We start from the raw sequence: 26,966 nt of genomic DNA on the forward strand, positions 1-26,966 counted from the left end.
CCTCTAGCAATGGAATATAGACAAATGGATCTACTTTACTATATTTTGGTGCAATGGGAAAAAGACAAGATTAGGAGTTAGAGAACCTGGTTCGAATCTTGGCTCTGCTACTTACCAGTTTGTGAGCCTTTGTCTTTGAATCTCAGTTTCCTCATCTATAAAATGAGGAAGTTCGATCATATGGTCTATAAGACCCTTTACAACTCTAAATCTCTTATCTTAATTTTGGGGGGGTATAGAAAGAAAAGGGCATGGGATAAAAGATGGTAGATTTCTTATAACAGGCTCACCATCAGATATAAGAAGGCTAGCTTACTTTACAGATTTGTTAACTTTTTCATCCCATTTCTTAAAAGATCTTTCAGTCACATCTATATTGTATTTTGTGAGCCTTCCTTAACTCAGAGGAAAAGTTTATCAGATCTTGCTGAGGAACACCCTTTATAGTTAGTGCAGATTTGAGGAGCAGACATCTCCCAGAGATTCTCTGCAACATCTATTTTCCATATCCTCCACTGACTCTGGTTTCCTTGACCTTGGTTTCTTGACTTTTGCTGAATAAATGTTTTTGATCACTTTCAGCACACTGCCCTGGGATTCCCTTTTCACACTGCAAGAACTGAATCCTTGGATGCTGGCTTAGATGGGGGTGGGGAATGGGTAACTTGGCTCTCCCTGGAGTACCCCATACTCATGTTTCCCTTTACATTACTTTTGTGGGCAAAGTTCCTGTCCAGACCATGACTTGAACTTGAACTTCCTATGACTGATCCTGGCCTTTGAATGTAGAAGTTAATACCCTCAATTCTGCTAATAGGACCATCCTTTCCTAGACTGTGTACATTTAATAAATGTTTCAATGACAGCTTCTCTTCCTCATCTTCCTCCTCCTCCTCCTCTTCCTCCTCCTCTCCTTGTCCTTTTTCTTCTATTACATTGGTTCTTTTTCTAAACTACAGGTCCAGGGTGGCTAGTGGCACAGGGGATAGAGCACTGGCCCTGGAGTCAGGAGTATCTGAGTTCAAATCCAGCCTCAGAGACTTAATAATTACCTAGCTGTGTGGCCTTGGGCAAGCCACTTAACCTCACTTGCCTTGCAAAAAACTAAAAACTAAAATAAAAAAATAAACTACAGGTCCAATACCAATTTTTTTTATGTTTTTGTAAGGCAAATGGGGTTAAGTGGCTTGGCCAAGGCCACACAGCTAGGTAATTATTAAGTGTCTGAGACTGGATTTGAACCCAGGTACTCCTGACTCCAGGGCCAGTGCTCTATCCACTATGCCACCTAGCCACCCCTCCAATGCCAATTTGACAGCATATCTGAGAGTGGAGAAACCAATTCCTAAATAGATCCCTACCTCCTAGAAAGGAAGTTCACAACCCATGGTCTATTATACCTCCATTCCTACATTTACACACCCCAGATGGAAAGCTAACCAGCAGAACACAGGCTGGGTCCTAACTTAAATAACTGCTTAAAGCATAATGCATGGAAATGGGATGGATATACCATGAGAAATTTTTAACTATTTTTTGTATAAGTACACATATTTTTAGTTCTGTAAAACTCTGTTCCCATGGCACATATGGATTAAAAAAAAGGTTAATTTGTACCTTTTCCTGGAAATGCTCTTAGTTTCTGAAGGAAAAAAGTGGACCTGAAGGAACAAGTTCAAGCCCAGCATTCAAATATCTAATCCTAGTCCTGGCCATAAAGGAACTTTCCACAAATACTGCCTCTTATCATCCAGAGAACATTAAAGGATAATCAAAGGGCACTGGTTCAATATGACTCTAGCAGATAAAAAACAATTTCATTAACACTCTCTTTGGGAATGCCCCCTTGCCTTGGCTCTGAACATTGCTTCCCTGCAGAAATTATTATCCAACAGAAGTCAACATTAAGAATGGAGACAGCCTTGATAAAAATGACCTTTGAATTCTGATGCTACCACCTGATAGGAGCCCCAAACCCCTGCCATTGTGGAATTAGATCAATGGAATTTAGAGGGTCAGCTAGGTGGTTCGGTGTCAGAAAGACCTGAGTTCAATTCAGGTCTCAGATACTTATTGGTTGTATGACCCCGGATAAGTCACTTAACTTCTTTTTGCTTCAGTTTCCTTATCTGTATAATAATCAAATAATATAATATAATATAACTAATATAACATAATAATCTGTACTAATAACATCTCAGAGTTGTTGTGAAAATCAAATGAGATAAACTTTCTAAAGTGTTTATGTACTCTATACATTTCAGGTATTGTTAACCATTAAAATGTCTGTCCTTCATTTTCAAAGAAGGCTACAACATCAGGGAGGTAATGCCATGACAAGCACATAAACTGGATTTCAGTGGGGGAGAAAGGTTGCCATGCTAAGTCACCAGCTTCACTTTCTCCTCCAGAGCCATCTGGGTCCAGTGGCCAGATATGAATTAGGACAACTGGAGAAGATCCTGGATGTGAGGCAGTCACACAACTAGTAACAGTCAAGTGTCTGAGGCTGGATTCAAATTCCTAACTTCCTGACTCCAAGCAGTGCTCTCTTCACTGTACCACCCAGCTACCCGCTGACCATTATTATTACCTGGAGAAGCCTAGACTAAGGGTTCTTAACCTATTTTGTGTCATGGACCCCTTCGATCAGTATCTGGTGAAACCTTTGGAAACCTTAGAATGAAGTTTTTAAATGCACAAAATCAAACACAGAGGATGACAAAGGAAACAGATTTTACCATTAGAGAATGGCATAGTTACACCATCAGAGAATGTGGAGTTATCTGAAATACAAATATCAAAATAATTTTTAAAATGTTCATAGCCCCCAGGTTAAGAACCCATGATCCTGACCTTGAACCAATGGCAGGTTAAAATGAACTCCTCTGTCCTCCTAACAAAGATGACATTTTCCCCTTGATTGATTTTCTTTTTAGAAACACTTGGTTCTTGGGAAACAACTCTTCAGGCCATCTTGAAGTTAAAAATAAAGGCTAAGTTTGTGGGTTCCCAGAAGAAGTCACTTCCCTTATTCATACTAAAACCTCAAAAAGAGCAATCTAACCACAATTAGAGGTGGTTGAGGGCAACTGTGAATATTAGCAGTGGGAGGCATTACCCAAGGTCATTAAATGGATCCCTCCCTCCTGGAAAGGAAATGTACAGTCCAAGATCTATTCCATCACCCCTTCTTTCACATACCCCAAAGGGGGAAGTAGACAGGAGGGCTAAGGCTTTGTCAGAACAGATTAACTAGTGGTCAATAGAGAATGCAAAAAACATCCAAATCTTGTGGCTGAGTGCTTTCACTGGCCATAGATCTGTCATTAGATGTATTAGATTGCTTGCACATTCACCTTTGTGGACAGGAAACAGAAACAAGTTCAGCAATTCCCACAATCCAGATAAGCACTACTAGACAGAATGTTACCTTATGGCTCTCATCATTGCTTGTTTCATACAGATCACAGGAACACAAACTAAAAGTTGGAAGAAATCTTAGAGGTTTTAATTCCAGCATTTGACCAAATGAAGAAGTGAATGCCCAGAAAGGAAGAGTGAATTATCCAAAATCATATAGATAGTAGTCAGAATTTGAACTCAGGTCCTTTGACTCAAAATCCACTCTTTCTCACTGTTCCAAGGTGTGGAACATTGGCAAGCAAGGTCCAGATCTTGGCTAAGCAATATTCTCATGTATCTCCTATTTTACCACATGAAGAGAAAAGTAATCCAAGACAAGCACCCATATAGCTTCTCTGGCACTCAGCTTTTTTGACCTTCTTTCATTCACTCTCCTCTCATGGTAGAAGGCACACACTAAAACCAGTGATTCTTCTTCCATGGTCTAACACTTCCAGTACCCTGGACAGTTTCAATCCACCAACTTTCAAACATCATAAATTCAATCCAACAAGCTCTCAGCACAGCATCTGGCACATGGTAAGTGCTTAATAAAAGTTTAATGATTAATTGATGAGTTTAGTGCCTACTATGTATTAAGCTATTATGTTTCAGAATTTCAACCAATTGCTCTCTTTCCCACTTTGCTCTGAGATGGTGAGGACTGGGGGAGAGAAGTAAAGAATGTTCCTATATATGTAGCTGCCCCTATGTTTCTCCCTATAGCCCCACAGCAGTTTAATGTCTAGACCAAGGGTGGGGGGAACCTCTGTATTGGCCTGGCATCACCAAGGTAACTGCAGGTGGAAGTTGAAATTCAAGAAACCTAGGAGAAATTCAAGAAACCCTTTTAGGGTGAATTAACTAATTGTTTGACTAATTATAACACATAGATGATGTTACAAATATACAAATGGCCCTTGGTAGAAAAAAGATTCCCCACTTCTGGTCTGGATCAATGTGAACCAGGTCACAAACATTACTCAAGAGTAATGCATTAGAACAAGGACTCAATGGAAAGGTATAGCTGTACCAGACATCACTGTAATTCTGAACAGCTGCATTCAATGATATGCTAGTAAATGTTTAAGAATCAGTTTCTCAGGAAATTATAAAATGTAGACATAACACACTATTAACTTTAGTCTTCATTATTATTTTCTTCATCATTTTCTTAAGTCTGAGCAATGAACAAAACAAAAAATCAAACCTTGATCACTCAACTTGAAATCCATTGGCCTATTCACTAAGCCATGCTGTCCTAATAGCTGAAAAGCTGTCCTAAAAGCTGAAAAAATCCTCAATATATCATGTAGATGATGCACACAATAAATTTTATTGATGCTTTTTGTTTCTAATTCATAGTCATTTCTGGAGTAATCGCCTCTTCCCTTTCCCCCTCAACTGAAAACTCCCTTAAAACAAGCCCCACCCTCCCAAAATAAAAATAAAGTAGAAACAAACAATTCAGTGTTCATGACTGACAATGCATACAATAAATATTCTGCCTCCAAAGTCCCTCAACTCTATGATGAAAAAAGGGAGGTATGTTTTATTATGTGTCCTCCAGGACCAAGTTTATTTATTAAAATTACTCAGTTTGATTTCTTTTTAGTGTTATTTTTATTTATATTGGTAGTCAATGAGTATATTATTCACAGGTTATTATCATTACATTACCTTAACAATATGTCAGAGGAAAATTCAAACTGCCTTGGATCCACAGACAATATAGTCCAGCATTTTAAGTGGACACTGTCTAAAGCTGAAGAAACAATGTTGGTACCTCTTTCAAATCTGGTGCTTCAGCGACTCTCTTTTCATGGAAGTTCCAAGGGTAATAATAGAAAATCTAAATAAAAGCAAATATTCAAGACTTACTATACAGGTCAGTTTCATCCAGGATCTCTGATTTGATGATCTCCTCTATGATGTCCTCAAGAGTAACGATGCCCATCACCTCATAAAAGGGGTCTCCTTCTCCCTCATTATTCACCCTCTGGACAATGGCTAGATGAGATTTTCCTGTTGAGGCAAGGACATTTGCAGTGTAGGTGCATTGACTTAAGGATATGGGAGATTCTCTGAAAATATCCTATTGTCAAGAAATAGCACAGTTTCTACTTCAGTCAGCAATCAAGAAGTATTTATTGGGGTGGCTAGGTGGTGCAGTGGATAGAGCACGGGCCCTGGAGTCAGGAGGACCTGGGTTCAAATCCAGCCTCAGACACTTAATAATTACCTAGCTGTGTGGCCTTGGGCAAGCCACTTAACCCCATTTGCCTTGCAAAAAAAGAAGAAGAAATAGTATTTATTAAGTGCCTCCCAAGGGCCAGTAACTGTGCTCAACTCAGGACTCAAAGAAACACAAAAACCAGTTTTCTGACTCTAAGAAGCTTATTTACATTACAAACATTTACAGACTATCCTCCTTCATATCCACTCCAGGAGAGGTGCCTAATAAAAAAGTGAAGCAATTAAGTAAACCTAACAATAGAATAACCTCATCTGAAAATGAATGCAACATTTCCAACTCTAATTCCTTGATGCTCATGGAAATCCCTAATCTGAAATAAATGATGGCATGCATCAAACTATTTTGAGTCTGCTTTAGATATTGCAGTTTTTTGCCAGGCAGTGAAGTAAAGTGACTTACCCAATGTCACACATCTAGGTAATTATTAAGTGTCTGAGGCTGGATTTGAACTCAGGTCCTCCTGACTTCAGAGTTGGTACTGTATCCACTGCACCACCTAGCTACCCCCCCACACATATTATAGTTTTCATGAAAGTCATTTAATGGTTTCCCAATAAGCTGAAAACAATTTTTTTTTCTATAATCTTCCATTTGCAATGACTCACTGGAATTTTTGAATGCTAGATTTGAAATCCAAGGACCTGGCTTTAGGTAAACTCCTGCCTATACAGCCATCAACCTTTCCAATTTAAGTCCAACATTCTTTCTGGTAAACCTTTCTGCCTTTAAAGAGTATTGCTACCATGGACTTCAGTTCTGCATTATCTATGTTCTCTAAGAGCACTACCATAATTAACTTTGTCTTTTTCCTTCCGTATAGACTCATTAACCTTTCAAAAATACAAGTCTGGTGGCAGATATTGAACAACAGAACTGAGTGTAGGTGTAGGAAAAGTAAGCAGTGGCTTAAGTTGCAATGTTTAGTGAGGAGTAGCGAAACATTTTAATATTATTTTTTATAAATGCACAACTTTTAATGTTAAAAAAGTATTCTTTTGGGGGCATATTGGAATTTGTTTAATGATAAGTCACATTTGTTATAAGAAAGCCTCTTAGACTCTAACAATAAAATGCAGTGATGTTTAAACCTTGCCCAGCCTAGTAAGGCATACAAAGTGTTTTGTTCTAGCTATGTTTGGCAGTGTCATTCCCTAGATTGAGACTATTTCCTTATTATGTCTAAAAGAATTCAGAGATCATTTAGAGATCATTTAAGGAAAATCTAAGTAAAGGTATTTGTCTAAATATAAATCTAAGGGGAGAAAAAATCAAGTTCTTTCAGTTTAAAGCCCTTTTAAATGGTTGGGCAAGGAAAACCCATAAAAATGCAAAAAAAAAAAAAAAAAAGCCCAGGGCAGTCAGAAACAAAATGAGAAGTGATCATTTAGATATACAAATAGCCCCGCCAGAAGAAATTCTGTCCGTTGTCTGGTTCTGTTGTAACCACTTTCCAGTCTGAAAGCAAAAGAGAACTTGAGAAAGTTTTCCTGTCAGAAACAAGGAATGAATTAAGCATGAATTGAGAAGCTCTAAAGGAAGATATTCTGTGCCTTTTGATCTTGTACCTATGGTATTCATGGTATGGGGAAAACCCAATGGATCTCTGGGTTTAATTTTTTTTTAATTTATCATTATTATTTTTTTTTTGCAGGGCAATGTGGCTAAGTGACTTGCCCAGGGTCACATAACTAGGTAATTATTAAGTATCTCAGACCGGATTTGAAACTCAGGTCCTCCCGACTCTAGGGTTGGTGCTCTATCCACTGCACCACCTAGCTGCCCCTATTTTTTGTTTGTTCTTTTGTGGATCTCTGGGTTTGAATCATATTCCTGCTCCTTGCTACCTGAGAGACCTCAGGGTAGTTAGTGAACCTCTTTGGAGTCTCAGTCTCCTCATCTATGAAGTGAGATTATTTGACCAGAGACACTCTAAGATTATCCTCCAGATCTAAGTGGATAGTCTCCTTTACTATTTTAAATTTTAGAAGATGAGGAAATGTGACTTCTTTGCATCCCTAGATCCTATCAGAGTTCCTTGCACATAGTAGGTGCTTAGTGAATGTTTCATGAACTGAAAAATTCTATGTTGAAAACCCCAGAAAGTAATTTTCTTTAGTGATTTCTTTTAGTGACATACTTCATGGGGGAAGCAGAGAGAAGGAAAGATGGGAAAAGGTGACATCCCATCAGGAGGAATGAATGCTGATTAAAAACCAAAGATTCCAAAGTAATAATACAATTTATTTAAAACACTAGTCTTGGCCTCACACACTCTGTTGTGCAAGGGTCCAGGTGAATGGCTGAACAGCACGTATGAACAGGTTTGCCAGGTGTGGTGAAAGAGTTCCACCTGGTGGTAATCTCTGATGATAGCAATGGAAAAATAAAATAATGTTCCCCATGCATATAAAGGGTAAACTTGGGTCTCTGTCGACTGGATTGGGAAGGTCCTAGGACTATGAACTGTGGCTCTTGAACCCACAAAATCTTCAATCTTTTATTGAACTAGCCTACCACATAATATTTTTGTGGGTGTTTAGAACTGGAAGCTGTTGGTATCACATTGGTTCCACTTGCAAACATACTCATTTTCCTTTGAGTAGATGCTGCTTTGAAATACAAATTACTGATTCTTCTGTCTCTAATATTGATATTTTTTTTTCTCTTAAAAGCAATAATGGGGGAAGTGGCTTTAATCCTGACTGTGCTCTTTTCTCTCTCCTTTCTTGGGATGGTTTGAGAAATTAATGCTTGAGACAGAAAGATTTACAAGTATAGATGGGAATAGTGATACTTCTAATTGTGTGGAAACCAGAAGAATTTCAAAAAAAACTTCCCCAAGAATATCACTGCATTGATTTTAGCTTCCCCCACTGTGATGACTGAGAGTATCCCCGGAAAAGAGGGCTGCTCTTTAAATAATTTAGAACCACATAAAGCTGGGGCAGAGGCCCAAGAAGCACTTTTTTTCATTTCAGCAGAAAGATCTTTTTAGTTCTGATGTATTTATATCTAAAGCTAATTTTGGCATAGGACCACAAAATGGAAAGCACCCTGACTTTATGACTATAAGCCTTTTTCCCTTCTCTGTGGAAATCTAAATGCTTATTTTTTTAAGACAGGCTCTCAGTTCTCTAAACATGTTCTCTTCCTTTTTGTGGCACCCTCCCCCCACCTTTTCTAGAATGTTCTTGATTCAGAAATTTTGATGAAGAAAACTTATAAATACCTATTTTTCTTGAGACAGGCTATCAGTTCTCTAAACATGTTCTTTTCTTTTATGTGGCACCCTTCCCCCTTTTTAGAATGTCCTTGGCTCAGAAATTTCAATGAAGAAAACTTCTAAATACCTATTTTTCTTGAGAAAAGTTATCAGTTCTCTATACATGTTCTCTTCCTTTATGTGGCATCTTCCCCTCTCTTTTATAGAATGTCCTTGATGCAGAAATTTTGATAAAGAAAACTGCTAAATACCTATTTTTCTCGAGGTAGGCTATTAGTTCTCTAAACTTGTTCTTTCCTTTGTGAGGCACCCCCTCCTTTTTCCTAGAATGTCCTTGGCTTAGAAATTTCAATGAAGAATACTTCCATGCACCTGACTAGACATTCAAGGGAGGGAACCAAAGAGTATTCACCTGAATAAAACCCCAGATTCCTCTATATCCCTGGAACAGTTCTGACATAGAGTGATAATTCATCAAACAAGATGTATGCCTATCCTCTAGTGACATCCATGTTATAGTCATTCTCTGCCCCTTCCTTATGCTGCTTTGAACATAGCAGCTGTTTTCATACTTTGGGGATGGGGTACTACTCCTAATGCCTTTCCTTTACTGTCCTGGCCTCCATTTACAAGTTTCCAACCTTGGATATCTCCAGTTAAGCCACATATCCCTCCCTAAATGTGCCATATAAAAGTCCTTTGTTCTGCATTGAATGACTGGCCTAATTCTACAATAGTTTAATTTGGCAAGCATTTATGAAGCCCCTATTATTGGCCAGACACTATAACAGGTACTAGGAACACAAAGAAAAAAAAACCCAGCCCTGACAGTCAAGGACTTTATAATCAACTCAGACTCCTAAGTGTAACACTCTGTCCTGAGCCCTCTGCTTTTTTCCTTTTAATGCTCTCCTTAGTTTCTATTCCTCCAATTTTCATTTTTTTTTGTGTGTATAATGCCTATCTATGTCTATCCAGTCTTTCTGCTAAACTGTATCTAAGTCCAAGATAATAGCTCCTTCATACAATGGTGCACTCCCAGGAAACTCCAAGGACTTGGTTTTGATTAAGGGGTGAGTCAAGATTGGCTAGTCTTAACTGGTCATTTCTTATTTTGGCTCCAATGGTTCATTTAAAATGTTCTCTAAGATTCATCCTTAGACCATTGTGACAAAAGACTCTTCTTTGGCACTGGAGAATTTCAAGTGCGTTAAGAGAGTGACTTTCTTTCAACACTTTGGAGGAAATGAATGAAGCTTTGTCACTCTGACCCAGAATCCTATGTGAAAATCAGTCACAGTATTATACTAGTTCTCTCTCATAAATTTAAATGGTCTTCCTGTTTATTTTTTCTTTTTTAATGCATTTTGCTGATAGATGTGCCTATTATTCATTCATCTGACACAAGATAGGAAGGACAAATCCCTGTGCTAAGAATGCTGGGCAGTCATGTCTCTCCTAGAAACAAGGAAGACAATCCAATGAGAAAGTGCCTACCTCCTCAATAAATCCTCCCAGCCCCTGGGGGGGGGGAGCCTTGTTAGTATTTTTGTTCAATTCTGGCAATTGTGTGGTTTCTGCCTACTGTTGCTCTGTGAATTCTAGGAACAAAAATTTTGGGATTCAGGCTTCAAGGTTGTGGTTCTGAATCTGTAACTACCTTCAACATCAGTCCAAGAGTCACTGCCACATAAAATCTGATGTCCCAACTTGCTGGTCCCTTATCCCCAAATTATTTTGTACTTATTTAAATGTTTGTATATTTCCCTAATACCTTTTTGAGGGTGAGTACTTTTTTCATATCTCCAACATCTAATATGTCATAGACTGTTATTGTTCAGTCAACCCCATCTGGAGTTTCCTTGGCAAAGATACCGGAGTAGTTTGCCATTTCCTTCTCTAATGCATTTTACAAATACGGAAGCTGAGGCAAATGGGATTAAATGACTTGTCCAGGGTTATAGAGCTTAGGGTCTGTGTCCATATTTTAACTCAAGTCTTCCTAACTCCATCCACTATTCTATCTACCTGCCCAACTCATGGCACATACTTGTTATAGGTGACCTATAAATCAATCAGTAAGATTAATTCATAAAAGACCATTAAATTGCTTGGTCAGGGTCTCAGGAGACTGGGAGATGTACATATTTATTGTTTCCCGCAATGTAGGGAGACCAAAGTATGATCCACACCATGAAATGCATGGTGGACAGGGGCTTACAGAAGATTATTGGGGATCATTTAGTTCAATGCTTTCATTTAGCAGATATGGAAATCAAGGAAATCAAATCTTCTAAAGTCACACAGAAAGTTGACAGGAGATTTGAATGTATGTCTTCTGATTCCTAGCTTAAAAGTTCTTTCTCCTCCCCATTTTGCTTCACTATAATCTAAGTCAATTAAAATCATTCAAATTCAATTCTAGTAGTTTTTTTCTTTTGAAAACACACTTTTCTTGTTGGATGAGATTTTCTGATGAGAGAATTAAAAAGAACTGGGCCTGTAGTCCAAGGACTTGATTTTGAGTTCAAATCTCAGCTCAACTGCTTACTTTCAGTCTGACCTTCTCTAACATAAATTCCCTCATTTATAAAATGAAAGAATTAGACTAGATTAAAGGTTCTTCATCTGGGCTCTCTATAAACTTGTTTTGAAAAAAAACTGATATCAGTATTTCAATATAATTTGTTTCTTTTAGAGGCAGCTAGGTGGGACAGATTAATAGAATACTAGGAAGGGAGGCAGGAAAGATCTGAGTCCCACTGTGGCCAAGGGCACTTAATAATTGGACTGAGCAAATTATTTAATCACTGTTTGCCCCTCTTTCTTCAACTATAAATAGAGATAATAATTTGCAGGGTTGTTGTGAGGATCAAATGGAATAATATTTGTAAAAACACTTAGCACATTTTTTGGAACAGAGTATGTGCTCTATGAATGGTTATTCCCTTCTCGGATCACTTTTAGCATATGTATTTTATTTTATGCATTTAAAAATATTTTGAGCCAAGGGTCTGTGAATTTCACCATTCTGCCAAAAGTGACATAAAATTAAAAAGATGTTAATTTTCTATCTAACCTCTGAATTAATCATCTTTTAAGTTCTTCCAAGCTCTGAAACTATGAGTTGATGACCCTGAAATTCAGAAAAAGAAACAGACTTCATTTTTTAAGAGGAATGTTATTAGGAGGCATCCTTTCTCTTATCTTTTCAATTAATAACTACTAATATTGATATGGAACTTTAAGATTCTCATACTTTACAGACAATATCTCATTTTATCCTCATAATAACCCTATAAGGTATAGATACTATGTACTAAGCACTATGCTAAGTGTACAAAAACGAACAAAAAATGAGAGCCCTGCTTTCAAGTAGCTCTAATATGAGAGCATCACACAAATATTCTCTTCTATTTTATGACTTTCGAACTGTCTAAAATTAGTAGATTATAGAATTTCAGTGTCCAATCTCTTCATTCTTTTTTTTTTTAGTTTTTTGCAAGGCAAACGGGGTTAAATGGCTTGCCCAAGGCCACACGGCTAGGTAATTATTAAGTGTCCGAGGCGGGATTTGAACTCAGGTACTCCTGACTCCAAGGCCAGTGCTCTATCCACTATACCACTTAGCCACCCCCAATCTCTTCATTTTCAGAGGTAGAAAATGAGGTTCAAAGAGTACTACCACTTCTTCCCCTTTGATGTTTTCTTCTTTATCCATTAAATTGTGTGTGTGTGTGTGTGTGTGTGTGTGTGTGTGTGTGTGTTCTAGTCATGAATTTGTCTTACCACACTTTTAAACATTTAAAGTTTTAACCAGTCAAGTCACGACTTACCTTCTAATTTCTTTTTCTTTAAAGTTTTTAATTAACCTTCTTGCTCTACATTCTTATTATAGTATAAGTCATTATTGATCATCTTTGCTAATTCTTCTTTTACTACACATTACAGCATGGAGAATAATTACTTCACCAAATAGATAATTTTGAATAGGAAAGAAGAGAATTCATTTGCTTCTGATATTATCATAAATAACTGGATTAGAAAGGTATTGGAAATTCATCAACTGTTCATTTCAATTATATGAAATTGAAATATTTTTCATGTGAACAAATTCAGTGCAACTAGGATAACAAAGAAACCAAGATTGTAGAAAATCTTTAAATTCCATGACTATATTAGGGATCTGAAATATATATATAATATGATAAAAATTTCTATATGAATATAAATATCCAATTTATATAATTTTCTATGTATACATGATGCAAACATCATATAGTATACATCTACCTTATATATAAATATATATGAAATTATCATAAATATATATATATATATATATATAATGCCAAGAACTATCCCCAATAGATAAGTAGTCAAATGAACAAACATTTCTCAAAAGAAGAATTATAAACTATTAATAAGTATATCTGGAATGGATTATTGATCCATTGAGTCTTAACTCACTTCATGAATTTAGAAGAGGTAATAGGCAGGTAATAAAAACAACAAGGTACAGAGTTGGGCATCCTCTTTCCAGTTGTTGCATTTTTAAGAAATAAGGGCATATGAGAGGGGTAATAAAATGCAAGGTTCAAGGTGTTCCAGGCTACCTTCTCCATCTGCACATGCTCCTTAAATACCACAAACAAAATCACTTGAACTCTGAAAGGGGAAAAACTTTGTACTTCTATAAGGAGGCATACTATCCTGCCAACTTTGCCAAATTTAGGTGGAGAGACCTGTTCTGACCTAATTTTGCCAACTGGAGGGTGGTATATCCTCTGAGAATCCAAAGAAAGAGGGGCTCATGTTGACTTGGTTATTAATAGGTTTTAGTAGGGTTAATTAGGTTAATTGGGGGTATTTATTCACAAGAGACCAGTTGTCCTCTTGTCATCCTGGCAGCAGCAACATCGAGACAAAGCAACATCAAGGATCTCTGCACAGGTCACATATTACACAGAAACAGAACAAAGAAATCCAGGAGTTTAAGTTTTCATGTGTAACTTTTCCCATGGTATAGATGGAGCTTCTTTTGCTGTGTGCCTTTACTCAAAGTAATTTACATTTTTCTATGTAGTCATAGGTCATTCTGACCTATCTTGTTACAACTTCTGCTATTTGCCCCTCAAATCCTATAATTTCAAGTCAGTTGGGAAGGACTCAATTGTTCAGGGATTCCCTTTACTATACAATGATATGAATTACTAATAATAGCAGAAATAATAACATGTCACTAGTAATAACATAAATAACAAAACAAATATAGAAAGTCACGTAGACTATTATGTTAATAGTGGAACTGTGAATTTTTACAATGATTCTGGAAAACAATTTGCAGTATGCTAAGAATTTTACTCTATCCTTTGACCCAGAAATCCTTCTGTTAGGCATATACTGTAATCCTAAGGGTCCAGGGAAATCAGACAGAAAGGTTCTAAATGAACTAAATTATTCATAATAGTTCTTTTCAAGACAACAAAGAACTATGAACAAGGTAGGTGATCAAGTTTTGGAAAGGCTGAACAAACTGCAGCATATGAATATATTGGAATATTACTACCTTATAAAAAATGAGGATTATAAAGAGTTCAGAAAAGCATGGTAAGAGATATGAACTGATTTAGAGTGAAATAAGCAAGGAAGCTCAGTGGCACAAAGGATAGTGTGGACTCATCTTCCTGAAGTCAGATTTGGCTTCAGAAATTTGCTAGCTGTGTGACTCTAAGCAAGTCATTTATCCATGTTTGCCTCAGTTTTATTATCTGTAAAATGAGCTGGCGAAGGAAATGGCAAGCCACCCCAGAATCTTAGCCAAAAAAACTCCAAACAGGGTTAAGAAAAGTCAAATATAACTGAATGGCAGATGTATCGTTTTTATGATGTCTCTGCCTACAGAAACTTTATGTTGCACTCAGACAATTGGCATCAAAATAAACTATTGTGAAGAATTTACCACTTAGGAAACAAACTATCAGAACTGAAAGGCACCTTAGAGATTATCTAGAGATAATCAGATGAGGAAAAATCTTGTGAGGGAATCTCTGCATTTGCCTGAGGGAGAATAGAGGTGTTGATCCTGAAGCCTCTTCTTCCATGGATGATTCTAGAACCTCCATGTTGGGGAGAGTGCCCAGGCCTGTCAGGTTTGCTCCATTTCTCTCTAGAATCCACTCCTGACTCTGTGTCCATATATAGGCCTTCACCCCTCCCCCTTTCTATGTTGTCTTTCCCTATTAGAATGTGCAACAGACCATAAAGAATAAAAGAAAAAAAAGTGAACTTCTTGAGGGCATGAACTGTTTTTTTTATCCCTTTTTATACAAAGTATCAGAAAAGCTTGGTACACTAAGATTTTGAGGACACCGTACATTTATGTTCCCAGGAGTACAGTACTGCAAGTATTGTAAGTTATTTCTAAATGCTTGTGGCATTGGTTTGATTTGTAAAATGAGAAGAATGGATGAGATGGTCTCTAAGGTGTCTCCAACTCTGAATATACAATCCTGGAATCTTGAGACTGGATTCGAACCTAGATCTTCTGATACCAAGGCCAACAATAATAGTTGAGAGAGAGGGGCTACAGTGGATCAGGGGGATAATGGTACTTGGATCTTGCTATATTGTCAGTCTCATGTCTTGGTAACTCTCCAATTGCATTGGAATAACAGGGAAATGGTATATGTGAATGTGTTTGTGTGTGAGTGGGTAAGTGGCTGTGGCTGTGGGTGTATGACAGACAGAGTCAGAGAGACAGAGACAGAAGCAAAGAGGGAAATACAGGGTCAGAGGAGAGCAAAACACATAGGGACATACAGGCTGGGGAGAGAGAGAGAGAGAGAGAGAGAGAGAGAGAGAGAGAGAGAGAGAGAGAGAGAGAGAGAGAGACAGAGAGAGAGAGACAGAGAGACAGAGAGACAGAGAGAGAGACAGAGACGAGAGAGAGAGAGAGAGAGAGAGAGAGAGAGAGAGAGAGAGAGAGAGAGAGAGAGAGAGAGAGATCTGGAATGTACATAGATTTTAAAGAATTATTCTGCCCTACTCTGTAGAGGAAAAAGAAAGATAAAAATGTTATCCTGATTATCCTCTAACAGTCTATCATGAAGAGTAAAAATACCCTTTCCCTTTCTACTAGTGTTAGTTTGCACTTTTTAGTTATTTTCTTTCTGCATATATTCATCATCTCAAAGAGAATTCTGAAGTCACTAAACAGAAAGCAGAAAACTGCTACCATCAAGGAAACCATGGTTACCAGCATTACTAAGACTTGGAAAAACTGCTATGACTCACTGGAGAGAAAAGCATAGCAAGCTGTACTCATAAATCTCTCTGGGTAGGGCTGGAAAGCATACCCCAGAAACATTCCACTCACCTGAGCAGGGTCACCCACAGCCCCAAACAAAGAATTAGGAGAGGGACAGATTCTGGGCACACATGAACCCTTATCTAAAAGTCCCAGAAAACAGTGGCCTGCCCTTAAACTCCACCACCAGATCTATATTTAGATACAATTCTTGAGCAGGCCTATTTGTCTGATTTTTCTAGACCACAGCTATTTGGAAGAAGCAGATTCAGGCGTGTTGCAGAGTGGAAGACAGACCAATACAAAGGTAGAAATGACAGCATTTAACCTGATAGAAAGAAAGACTTAAAAGGTGACATAGAACTGCACTACAGTTCAGGATAGGAATGAATATTTAAAATGATGACCCCCCACTTATCAAGAAAAGGGTAATTATATTCCCCATCCTCTTGTTTTGGCAGAATTTCCTTGTCACACAATGAAAATAAAGTTTTGGTTCTTGAAGAGGCAAACTTAGTCATCTAGAAAATGCATTTTTATGATAGAATGCCTTATCTCACCTTATTTTCCAAGAGGTTGGATAAAGAAGATATTAGAATAATTTCTGTTTAGCATTTTTAACATAGCTCACTTCCTGCTACTTTTATACTTCTTCCAGAGGGGAAAGAATGGGAAAATGTAGGGGCAGCTGGGTGGTGATGTGGATAGAGCACTGGCCTGGAGTCAGGAGGACCTGAGTTCAAATCCAACCTCAGACACTTAAGTAATTACCTAGATATATAGCCTTGGGTAAGTCACTTAACCTCACTGCCTTGGGAAAAAACAGAAACAAAAAAGATTTTTAACTAATGGTCCTTTGGAAATCATCTAATACTGTTCCTTCATTTTACAAAGGAGGAAGCTGAGGACCAGAGATTAAGTACTCAATATACATTATTGTTCCATTACATATAGAACATTAATCAGTATCCCAAAGACCTTTGACTTTACAACATATTTACTTTATAACATAAAATGTCTCATTACATTTGATTCTAGCCAAAAGTCTGAGAATGTCTGACTTGGCAGAGATTGGGTATATTATAGATATTTGTTGGATAAATGAATGAATGACAAAAGTGATCTCAGTGTTCCATTCTTAGCTCTAAATTTGGTTGCACTTCTAAGACTCAGTTCTTCTAATGTCATTGTAGTATTGTGATGAAAGTGCCAAACCACTGAAGGTAGCAATAATTTCAAAAAATTAATTACCATGCCATCCAAGTACATGGAAGATGCTGGGCCTTGATAATCTCAATGTACTTTTCCTAACACTTTAAAAATCTCATTTGAGTCTGTGAAACAGCCCACAATGTAAGAACTGAGGATAATTAATTAAGATTTCCTGGAGAAGCAGAGGATATATCTCCTGTTTCAATAAAGACTAATCAAGAATCTATAGATAAGAATTGGAAATTAAAGCAATATCCATCAATTGGGGAATGACTGAATAAGTTGTGGTATATGACTGCAATGAAGTATTATTTTTCTCTAAGAAGTGAAAACCAGAATGATTTCAAAAAAGCCTTGAAAGATGTACATGAACTGATACAAAGCGAAGTGAGCAGAACCAGAAAAACATTATGTGGTTATAGCAATATTGTACAATGAACTTTGAATGACTTGACTATTAGCAGTCATCAATACAATGATCCAAGACAATCCCAAAGGGCTCATGATAAAACAATCCTATCCTTCTCCAAATGATACCTTCTCCAGGAAAAAAAAGCTGTTATCTAAATACAGACTAAGGCATATTATTTTTCCCTTCCTATCTTTTTTGAGTTTTCTTGAACAAAATCATTAATATGGAATTGTTTTACATGACTGCACATGTTTAACCTATATCAGATTGCTTACCATCTCAGGGAGAGAGGATTTAGGGAGGTAAGAATAGAATTTAGAACTCAAACTTAAAAAAAAAAGAATGTTAAAATTGTTTTTACAGTAATTGGGGAAAATATCATTAAAATATTTTTTTTAAAAAAAGAATGCTTCCAATATATGTTCTTATGAAACCATAGAGATATTCTGAATCTAGTAGGGGCCTGGTGCCCTTCTTGGCCATTTGATTTCCCCTAATTCCAAGTCCTTCCATGATCATCTCTTCATAATCTGAAAAGCTTGGATGAGGGATCATGGATGTCATCTATCTAGGGCATAAGTTCTTAAATTGGGATCTTTGAGCTAAAAATATTATGATGTAGCTGTATTTCACCAAAATTGGCTTCCTCTGTAATCCTGCATCTATATTTAAGCCTTTGGAAATATGATTTTGAGAAGTGCTCTATCAGCTTCACAAAAAAGACTATGAACCATAGATATAGAGTTTTCCCCTTTCCTATTACCTAAAAGGGATTGTGATGTAGAGAATGTTGAAGGAAGAACACCGGACTTGGTATCAGGAGATATGGGTTTGAATTCAACCCAAAGACCAGTAATGGAAAAATCTTATGGGCAAGAGACATCTCAAGAACCTCCAGATCCTCACATGTAGAATGGAGATAATGAGCATGAAGCCCCTCTACAATATCTAAATTATTTTGTTTTAATGGATTTTTGTGGAAATTATCGTGTGGTTAGAAGTCACTCAGAAGGAGGTCTCTAGAAGAGTTTCCCAGGGGTCTATAATTATTGAACATTTTTAGTAATGACTTAAGGAAGCTAGGTGGTGGAGTAATTAAAAGTACTAGGCCTATAATCAGGAAGACTTACTCATCTTGCTGAATCCAAATCTGACTTCAGATACTTACTAGTTATGTGATCCTGAGCAAGTCACATAACCCTATTTGCTTCAGCTTCTCAGCTGTAAAAAATAAACTAGAGAAGGACATGGCAACTACTCTAGTATCTTTGCCAAGAAAACCCCAAATGGGGTCACCAAGAGTTGAACACAACTGAAAACACTCAACAAAAATTGATGATCTGAACAATTGATGAATTGAAGACAGAAATGGCATACTGTTCAAATTTGCAGCCAATCTGCAGGCTAGCTAACATGTTGGATGATAAAGTTAGAATCCAGAAAAGATCTTGATAGATTTGAATATAGGTTTCAATCTGATAATTCAAGCATGGATAAATGTAACTTCTTACACTTGTGTTCAAAAAATCAATTCCACAAATTCAAAATGTGAGAAATAAGACTAGTTAGTAGTTAGAAGAAAACAAAAAAGTTCCAAGAGTCTGAATGAATTGAAAACTCAACATAGGTCAATAAAATGCTAGGACATCAAGACAATCTAACATGATCCTGGACTGAATTAAGTGACTAGCAGTAGGGAAATGACTGTACCATATCTGAAGTATATCTAGTTCTGCATCTTATTCTCCAGATATCACAGTCTAGGTAGGAACTGAGGAAGGGGGATATTTTCTTGGACAAAAAAAAAGGCTTGGGGGAAAATATGATCAGTGCTTGCAAATATCTGAAAGGCTGTCATATAGAAAGATTGTTTGTTCTGCTTAGATCTATAGGACAGAACTAGGAAAGACAAGAAGGTGCAAAGAGGAGAATTCAAGTTTAGTGTCTAGAAAAACTCCTTAACCATGAAAGCTAAGTGGAATGAGCTGCCCCAGGTAGCTCTGGGCTCTGTTTTGCCAGAGGTCTTCAAGCAAAGTTTAGATGGCCATATATTGCAGAATGATTCTTGTTCAGTATTGGTTAGATTTACAGTTGTTGACATTCCTTTTCACTCTGAAATTCTGTATAAAGAAATCCTGGGGGGCGGCTAGGTGGTATAGTGGATAAAGCACGGGCCCTGGAGTCAGGAGTACCTGGGTTCAAATCCGGTCTCAGACATTTAATAATTACCTAGCTGTGTGGCCTTGGGCAAGCCACTAACCCCGTTTGCCTTGCAAAAACCAAAAAAAAAAAAAAAAAAAAAAAAAAGGATCCTGGACTATAGGTGCTAAAAATGAAACAGCTTTGGTTATTCAGTCATCTCAGTCATGTTTGACTCTTCATGAACCCATTTAGAGTTTTCTTTGCAAAGATACTGGACTTGTTTGTCATTTCCTTCTCCAGCTCATTTTATAGATGAGGAAACTGAGCCAAATAAGGTTAAGTGACTTGCCCAGAGTCACACGACTAGTATGTGTCTGAGGTAGGATTTGAACTCAGGAAGATAAACCTTTCTGACTCTATCCTTTGCACCACTTTGCTGCCCTAAAACAACTCAATTGTGAATTATCAAAGAAAAGATGGCTCAGAACCTAACTAATGGGGTCTCACATGAAGTGTTTGGGTAAGATTTTGTTTAGGTGGACAAGATGTCTTAAGGGGGAAGAAATGAGAAAAACTGAAGGATGGCCATAAAGGGAGAGCAGAAGAGCATGACTCAGCTCTCTTCTCCCCACCCACAATGTAACCAGCACAAAACCTGAAAAAAGTGACTATGCTGGGAACCAGAGTCAGAGAATGTCTTTTTATATATACTCTCTTGTTACTGTAACTCATTGTTATCAGAACAAAGTGCTATTGCTAAGGTCCAACTAAAGGACAGAGCAATTATTCCATTACACAGAAGATTTCTTTGAAGGGTTATTTTCACTGTGATTTGAATCTATACAGCCTATCACTGGATTTCTTCACTCCAATAAGACTGTTAACAGAAGTTGCCTGCAGAGGCCTCTCTCAATCTGATTAAGGAAATCTGTCATGGGGATTTCACGAAGGTCTATTCAGTGGAGCAAGAGAAAACTCAGAGACTAACCTGCAAAATATTCAGACTTCAGAAGAATGAGAGACTCTGTGTTGTGGTAGAGAGGGAACTGGGTTTAATTTCTGCCTCTGAGTCATTCATTCTACCTACATGACCATGGGGTCAGGGCTAGTTGAGGCAGGAGATGGCATACTGGGTCCAGACTCTAGAAGATCTGAGTTCAAAGCTAGCTCTAGAAACTTACTACCCAGGCGACTCTGGGTAATTCATTTCACTTCTGTTTGCCTCGGTTTCTCAATTGCAAAATGTATATAATTGCAAGTATCTACCTTTGCTAAGTTGTTGTGAGGATAAAATGAGAGAATAATTGCAAAATTGTTCAACACGGTGCCAAGCACATAGTAGGTATTACATGAATGCTTATTTTTTTCCCCCCACCATGGATAGGTCAAGCTCTCAGTGATTCTGGTCAACTCACTAATATTAAGTTACAAAGATGTGTCAATGGGGGAAGTTCCCTCCATCATAACTAACAAAACAAAACGTCTCCTTACTGCAAGAGTACAGGCAGGGCAGGTGGATAAAGTTTAAAAAAAAAAAAAGGTAGCTTAGAGCATTTATGTTGGTATGGAATGAACTCTGGATCTGCAGTCAGAGGGCCTGGGATTAAATCCTGATTTTGGCCACTCACTGGCTGTGCAAGCTTGTAGTAATCCTTAAACTTCTCATTAAAAAAAAGAATTAGGAGGAATGTACGTCTAGTACTTATCTCCAGTACATATTTTGTCAGCCTTAAAGTGCTAATGTTTCAACATTGGCGTGCATTCTCCCTTTGCCAACACAGAATATACTCCTTCAAGAGATACCATGGGGCAGCTAGGTGGCACAGTGGATAGAGCACTGGCCCTGGAGTCAGGAGGATCTGAGTTCAAATCCAACCTCAGACACTTAATAATTACCTAGCTGTATGACCTTGGGCAAGTCACTTAACCCCATTGCCTTGCAAAAACAAACAAACAAAAAAAGAGCTACTATAATGCAAGACATCTGTTACCTTGGGACAAAGATGGTGTTAGTCATACTAGTCCTTTTGGCAAGACACTCATTCCATCACTAAACTCCTAGATTTTCACTGAGTATTTTTGGTATTTGATATTATGAACCACTTTAGTCAATGTTGCAAATATGGACCCTTTTTCAGAATAATTCTTTTAAATGCATAAAAAGAAATCCATGAAATTACAAAGAGAATCAATTATATCGAAATGCAGTTATTAAAATATTGGAAAAAAAAGTCCAGTTCAAAGATCCCAGGTTAAGAAGCTCTACCAAAGCTTGGCTCCTAGGTTTAGAGAGGGAAAGGACCTCACAGAAATTTATTCCATTTCCATTTGGGAAACTGAAGGCCAAGAAAGTTAAGTGACTTGTCTAAGATCATACAGATAAAAAAAACTTCTGAGGTATGAATCCATATCCTCTGATCCTAGAATGAAGCTCTTTTCCTTCATACTACACCAGAGGAGGGGCAGTTAGGTGACACAGGGGATAGAACACTGATCCTGAAGTCAGCAAGATCTGAATTCAAATCCAGCTTCAGAAACTTACTAGCTGTGTGACCCTGGGGCAAGTCATTAAATCCCATTATCTCAAAAAAAAATATGACACCAGGGTTGTGATCAGCTCCATAAGCCTTGGAGGACCCCAGGATGTGACTTTGGTGGAAAATAGTTGCCATAGAAATATTATTATTATACTGATTAAATATAGGCAGCAAATAAGAGAGATAGGTGAAAGAGAGGACTGAGTTGCAATCCCATCTAGCTAGGACTTAAAGTTTGAGGCTTATATGCATATTGTTGATATATGCTTTGTATGTACACAATCATACCTAATCTTTATCTATACAAAAATGTTGAGAAGAGGGAGATGAGTGATTCTGGCAGTATAATTTGACTCACTTTAGAGATTTTTTTCCCTCCCCTAATCTCCATCTTCAACACATCCCGAAAACATCCCCACACCATAGGCAAGGCATCATCTACAAACCACTAGTTCAGAAATCAGGATAAGGGCTCATGGATGGATATTTGGAAAGGATGCTTGAGGGCATTAACTCTAACCCTCTCATTTTTCAGATGAGCAGACTGAGGCCAAGAGAGATTAAGGGAGTCACACAGGGTCACAAAGCTAATAAGTGTAATTGCTGCCCAATTTGAATCCAAGAGGTTTTCCTGACTCCAGGTCCAGTGCCCTATATACTCAACCACTATCGAGAGAGAGAAGTCATTTTAACTCTTAATTTGCCCAGCAATGAAATAATGGATCTAGACTAGATGACTCTTTTCCAGTGCTGAAGTTTGGAGTTTGTGACAAATGTGAAGATGGAGTAAAAGGCAATCAGAGACATGATTTCTTCTCTTCCTCCTCTCCTCAACAAAGTCTGTAGCATATCTTCATCCTTTGAGGGATAAATTTGATTCTCAGAAATGGCCAAGAGACGAGCCAAGTCTGATGACTAAAGTGACTGATTAATCTGGGTTGATTAGAAAGTAATAAGACTTGTCTTATCTCCATGGTCAATAAATTTTCTCTGAAGACAAGTCCAAGAGAGGAGTCCCAGAAATGAGAGGCAGCATGAGAAAGTGTATGGGTGAAGGAGTCAGGAAAACCTGGGTTCAAATCCCACCTCACTTTTTGGCTTCATTTAAAACTCTATGAACCTCAGTGTCTTCACTGTAAAATGGAGTTATATTTGATGATCTCTAAAGTCCCTTCCAGCTCTTGAGTCTATGATCAATCCTCTGTTGAAGAAAATGTAGTCAGTGTAATAAGAATATAAAGCCCCCCCAAAAGGACTCCTTTGAGAAAAAAGACAGCAGAAGCTATGTGCCTGTGAGGCTTGGGTTTGAATACCACTTCTGTTAGTTATTATGGGCCCATGGGCAAGACACTAAATTTCTTGGAGTACCACTTTCCCCATTAGCAAAGTGTGGACAGTATTACCTATACCTATACTTGTATCACAAGATTTCTGAGAAGATCAAAAGAGATAACATGTATGTGCTTGGTAAATTGTACATCTAGAAAGTCAGATATATAAGTGAAAAATCAGTGGAATTTGTTAGCAGCTGTGGCCAGTAACGTCACCAACTTCTTGCTTGATATAAATAATAGGAAGGGCACTACATTTGAAGCCAGATGGTCCTATCTCTGTCACCTTACACAAGACATGTCAGTTCTCTAGGCTTCTGGTTCCCTTTCTTTAAAATGCAGAGATTGGACTAGACAGTTGTTCTCAAAGTGTGGTCTGAGGATCCCTGATGATCCCCAAAGACTCTTTTAGAGGGTCTGTACTATTATCATAATAATGTTAAGATGTTTTCAGTTCTGATGTGACACATAGAACCCATTTGATTTTATAACTCCATTTTGAGGCCCTCAGTAATTTTTATACACATAAGGGGAGTTTTGTGCCTAAAAAGTTTGAAGTTTGCCAAACTAGATGACCTCAGTGGTCTTTCTAACTCTAAATCCTATGATTTTATGATCCTAAATCCCAGCTCTGCCTCTGACCTTGAGGCATGGGCCTCAGTTTCCTCATCTGCAAAACAGAGGAAACTAATACTTATATTATTATTGTGAGAACTCATTGGGCTATGAAAAGAAATATATAAAGGCCCCAGCTTCCCCACTTTGGCAATTCTTCATTTCTAACCAGCTCCACTCCTTGGACTAGTCTTCATCATGCTCCTGAACTTTCTCCCTCCCCACCCCTTTCTTTTCAACTTCCTTTTGTGGGTTGTCTTCCTCTCTTAGATTGTAAGCTCCTTGAAGGCAAGGACTAGATTTCTTCTTTTTTTAATATGTCCAGCTTAAGGCACTTAAGAAATGTTTATCAGTTCTATAACTGATCTGTAGTAGGAAATAATAATACCAGGGTTGTTGTCAGACCCAAATGGGCTAATGTATGTAGATTCCTTTGCACACTTTAAAGCACTCTAGAAAGATCAATGGTTAATGTTACTACTCTAATTATACATCATTATTATGGTTATTGCCATGCTCAGTCTATAGCTACAGTGCTGTTGTCCCTGGCAACTATTTTTTTCCCTGGCTCTCCTGAAATGCCCAATTCTTGTCTGGCTGAAACAGTAAAGCAGCTGTTGACAATTAGGGAGACAGAACACTTATTCTGAACTCTTATTATTCTGAACACTATTAAGCTTAGGCAATAAAGACAGGTGTGGGAGGAAGCTGAGTGAAGAGGATTCCTTATGTAATATAACAAAGGAGACTATGTGAAGCTTTGGAAGACTGGGAAGAGCAGAGGCAAGGAGGGTTAAAGCAGAAAGGGTTAAAGAATTTGGGTTCAAATCCCAAGTCTGGCACTTGGTGCTGATCTGTGACCTTGTGCAACAGTCTCTCTTACCCTCATTCTCCTGACGTGTAACATGAAGACTCTAGGTCCTTTGATCTCTAAGGTCCCTTAAGCCCTACCAGATGATGCTTTCCTTGAAGAGGACCAGGTGATGCTATGACAATCACATGAATTAGATTTGAGTGGGGGAGGGGCTGTGTTAAGTCACGAGTCTCACTTTCCTTTAGAGCCATCTGTTCCTTAAGAGCCATCTGGACTCAGTGGTCAGATATGAATCAGGATGCAAGGCAACCCCGGTGAAGAGACTTGCCTAAGGTCACACAGCTAGTAAGTCGTGTCTGAGGCTGTTCTCCTGACTCCAAGGCACTCTGTGCTCTATTTATTGCAGCACCTGGTTGCCTAAATCTGTGGTGTTAAAGGCTGGAATACGCAAAGATGAGTGAAGATGGGCAACTTAAATACAAGGGGCTCTGTTCTGTGCTGGAATACGCAAACATGAGTGAAGATGGGCAACTTAAATACAAGGGGCTCCTTTCTGTGCTGGAATAGGCAAAGATGAGTGAAGATGGGAAACTTAAATGCAAGGGGGAACCAGAGAAGTCCAATCTGTGCTGGAATACGCAAAGATGAGTAAAGATGGGCAACTTAAATGCAAGGGGGAACCAGAGAAGTCCAATCTGTGCTGGAATACGCAAAGATGAGTGAAGATGGGCAACTTAAATGCAAGGGGCTCCGTTCTGTGCTGGAATACGCAAAGATGAGTGAAGATGGGCAACTTAAATACAAGGGGCTCCGTTCTGTGCTGGAATACGCAAAGATGAGTGAAGATGGGCAACTCAAATGCAAGGGGGAACCAGAGAAGTCCAATCTGCGCTGGAATACGCAAAGATGAGCGAAGATGGGAAACTGAGCTACAAGAGGCACCAGGGGTCCATCCCGGCCCATGGAGCCTTGTTGGGGGAAGGCAGATCAGAGCCGGGAGATTTTGTGGCGGGGCACAAGAGCTCGAAGGTGCCGGGAGCGAGAGCCGCGGGGGCCCCGCCGTCCCGGGTCCGGGGAGACAAGGGTCAGGGGGCCGGGAGGGGGAGGGAGGGGGCCGCTCACCCTTCTTGAACTCCTCCAGCACCGCGTCCAGGCGGGTGTCGTTGAAGACGCAGTGCAGGGGCCGGTTGTAGAAGCGGGTGACGGTCAGGAGCGGGGTGCAGTCGTCGGGGTCCACGAAGGCCAGGTCCTTGACGAAGAGGATGTCCACGATGTTGTGGCGCTGGTCGCCCTCGTAGACCGGGATGCGCGTGTAGCCGCTGCGCAGGATCTCGGAGACGGTGGCGAAGTCGAGCACGGCGTCGGCGCGCAGCATGAAGCAGTCGCCCAGCGGGGTGAGCACCTCCTCCACCACCTTGGTGCGCAGCTCCAGCGCGCCCTGGATCATGTTGAGCTCCTCCTTGACCAGGTCGCTGTAGGGGTCGGCGGCGCGCAGCGTCTCCAGCAGCTTCTCGCGCGTGTAGAAGGTGCTGATCTCCTGGCGCAGCGCCCAGTCCAGCAGGCGGCCCAGCGGGTAGCAGAGCGGGAAGGCGGCGGCCATCAGCAGCCGGGTCAGGCACACGCTGCGGGAGGCGATGGCCAGCCCGTGGCGGGAGCACACGGAGTACGGGCAGACCTCGGCGCCCAGGAACACGGCGGCGGCGCAGAGC

At 38.9% G+C, this 26,966-nt stretch overlaps 1 protein-coding gene across 1 annotated transcript in view; it reads right to left on the minus strand.

The window, feature by feature from the left end:
* CNNM1 (cyclin and CBS domain divalent metal cation transport mediator 1) overlaps nucleotides 1–26,966 on the minus strand; it is a 71,398-nt gene that overhangs the window by 43,440 nt on the left and 992 nt on the right. Inside the window, exons 1-2 of the mRNA XM_074236192.1 lie at nucleotides 26,380–26,966; nucleotides 5,287–5,430 (exon numbers count right to left, since the gene is read on the minus strand). The exon at nucleotides 26,380–26,966 is cut by the window's right edge and continues 992 nt beyond it. Of these exons, the coding sequence (XP_074092293.1) occupies nucleotides 5,287–5,430; nucleotides 26,380–26,966 (731 nt within the window). The remainder of the gene's footprint in view (nucleotides 1–5,286; nucleotides 5,431–26,379) is intronic.

Source organism: Macrotis lagotis, chromosome 4 (assembly GCF_037893015.1).
Source record: "Macrotis lagotis isolate mMagLag1 chromosome 4, bilby.v1.9.chrom.fasta, whole genome shotgun sequence".
NCBI lineage: Eukaryota > Metazoa > Chordata > Mammalia > Peramelemorphia > Peramelidae > Macrotis > Macrotis lagotis.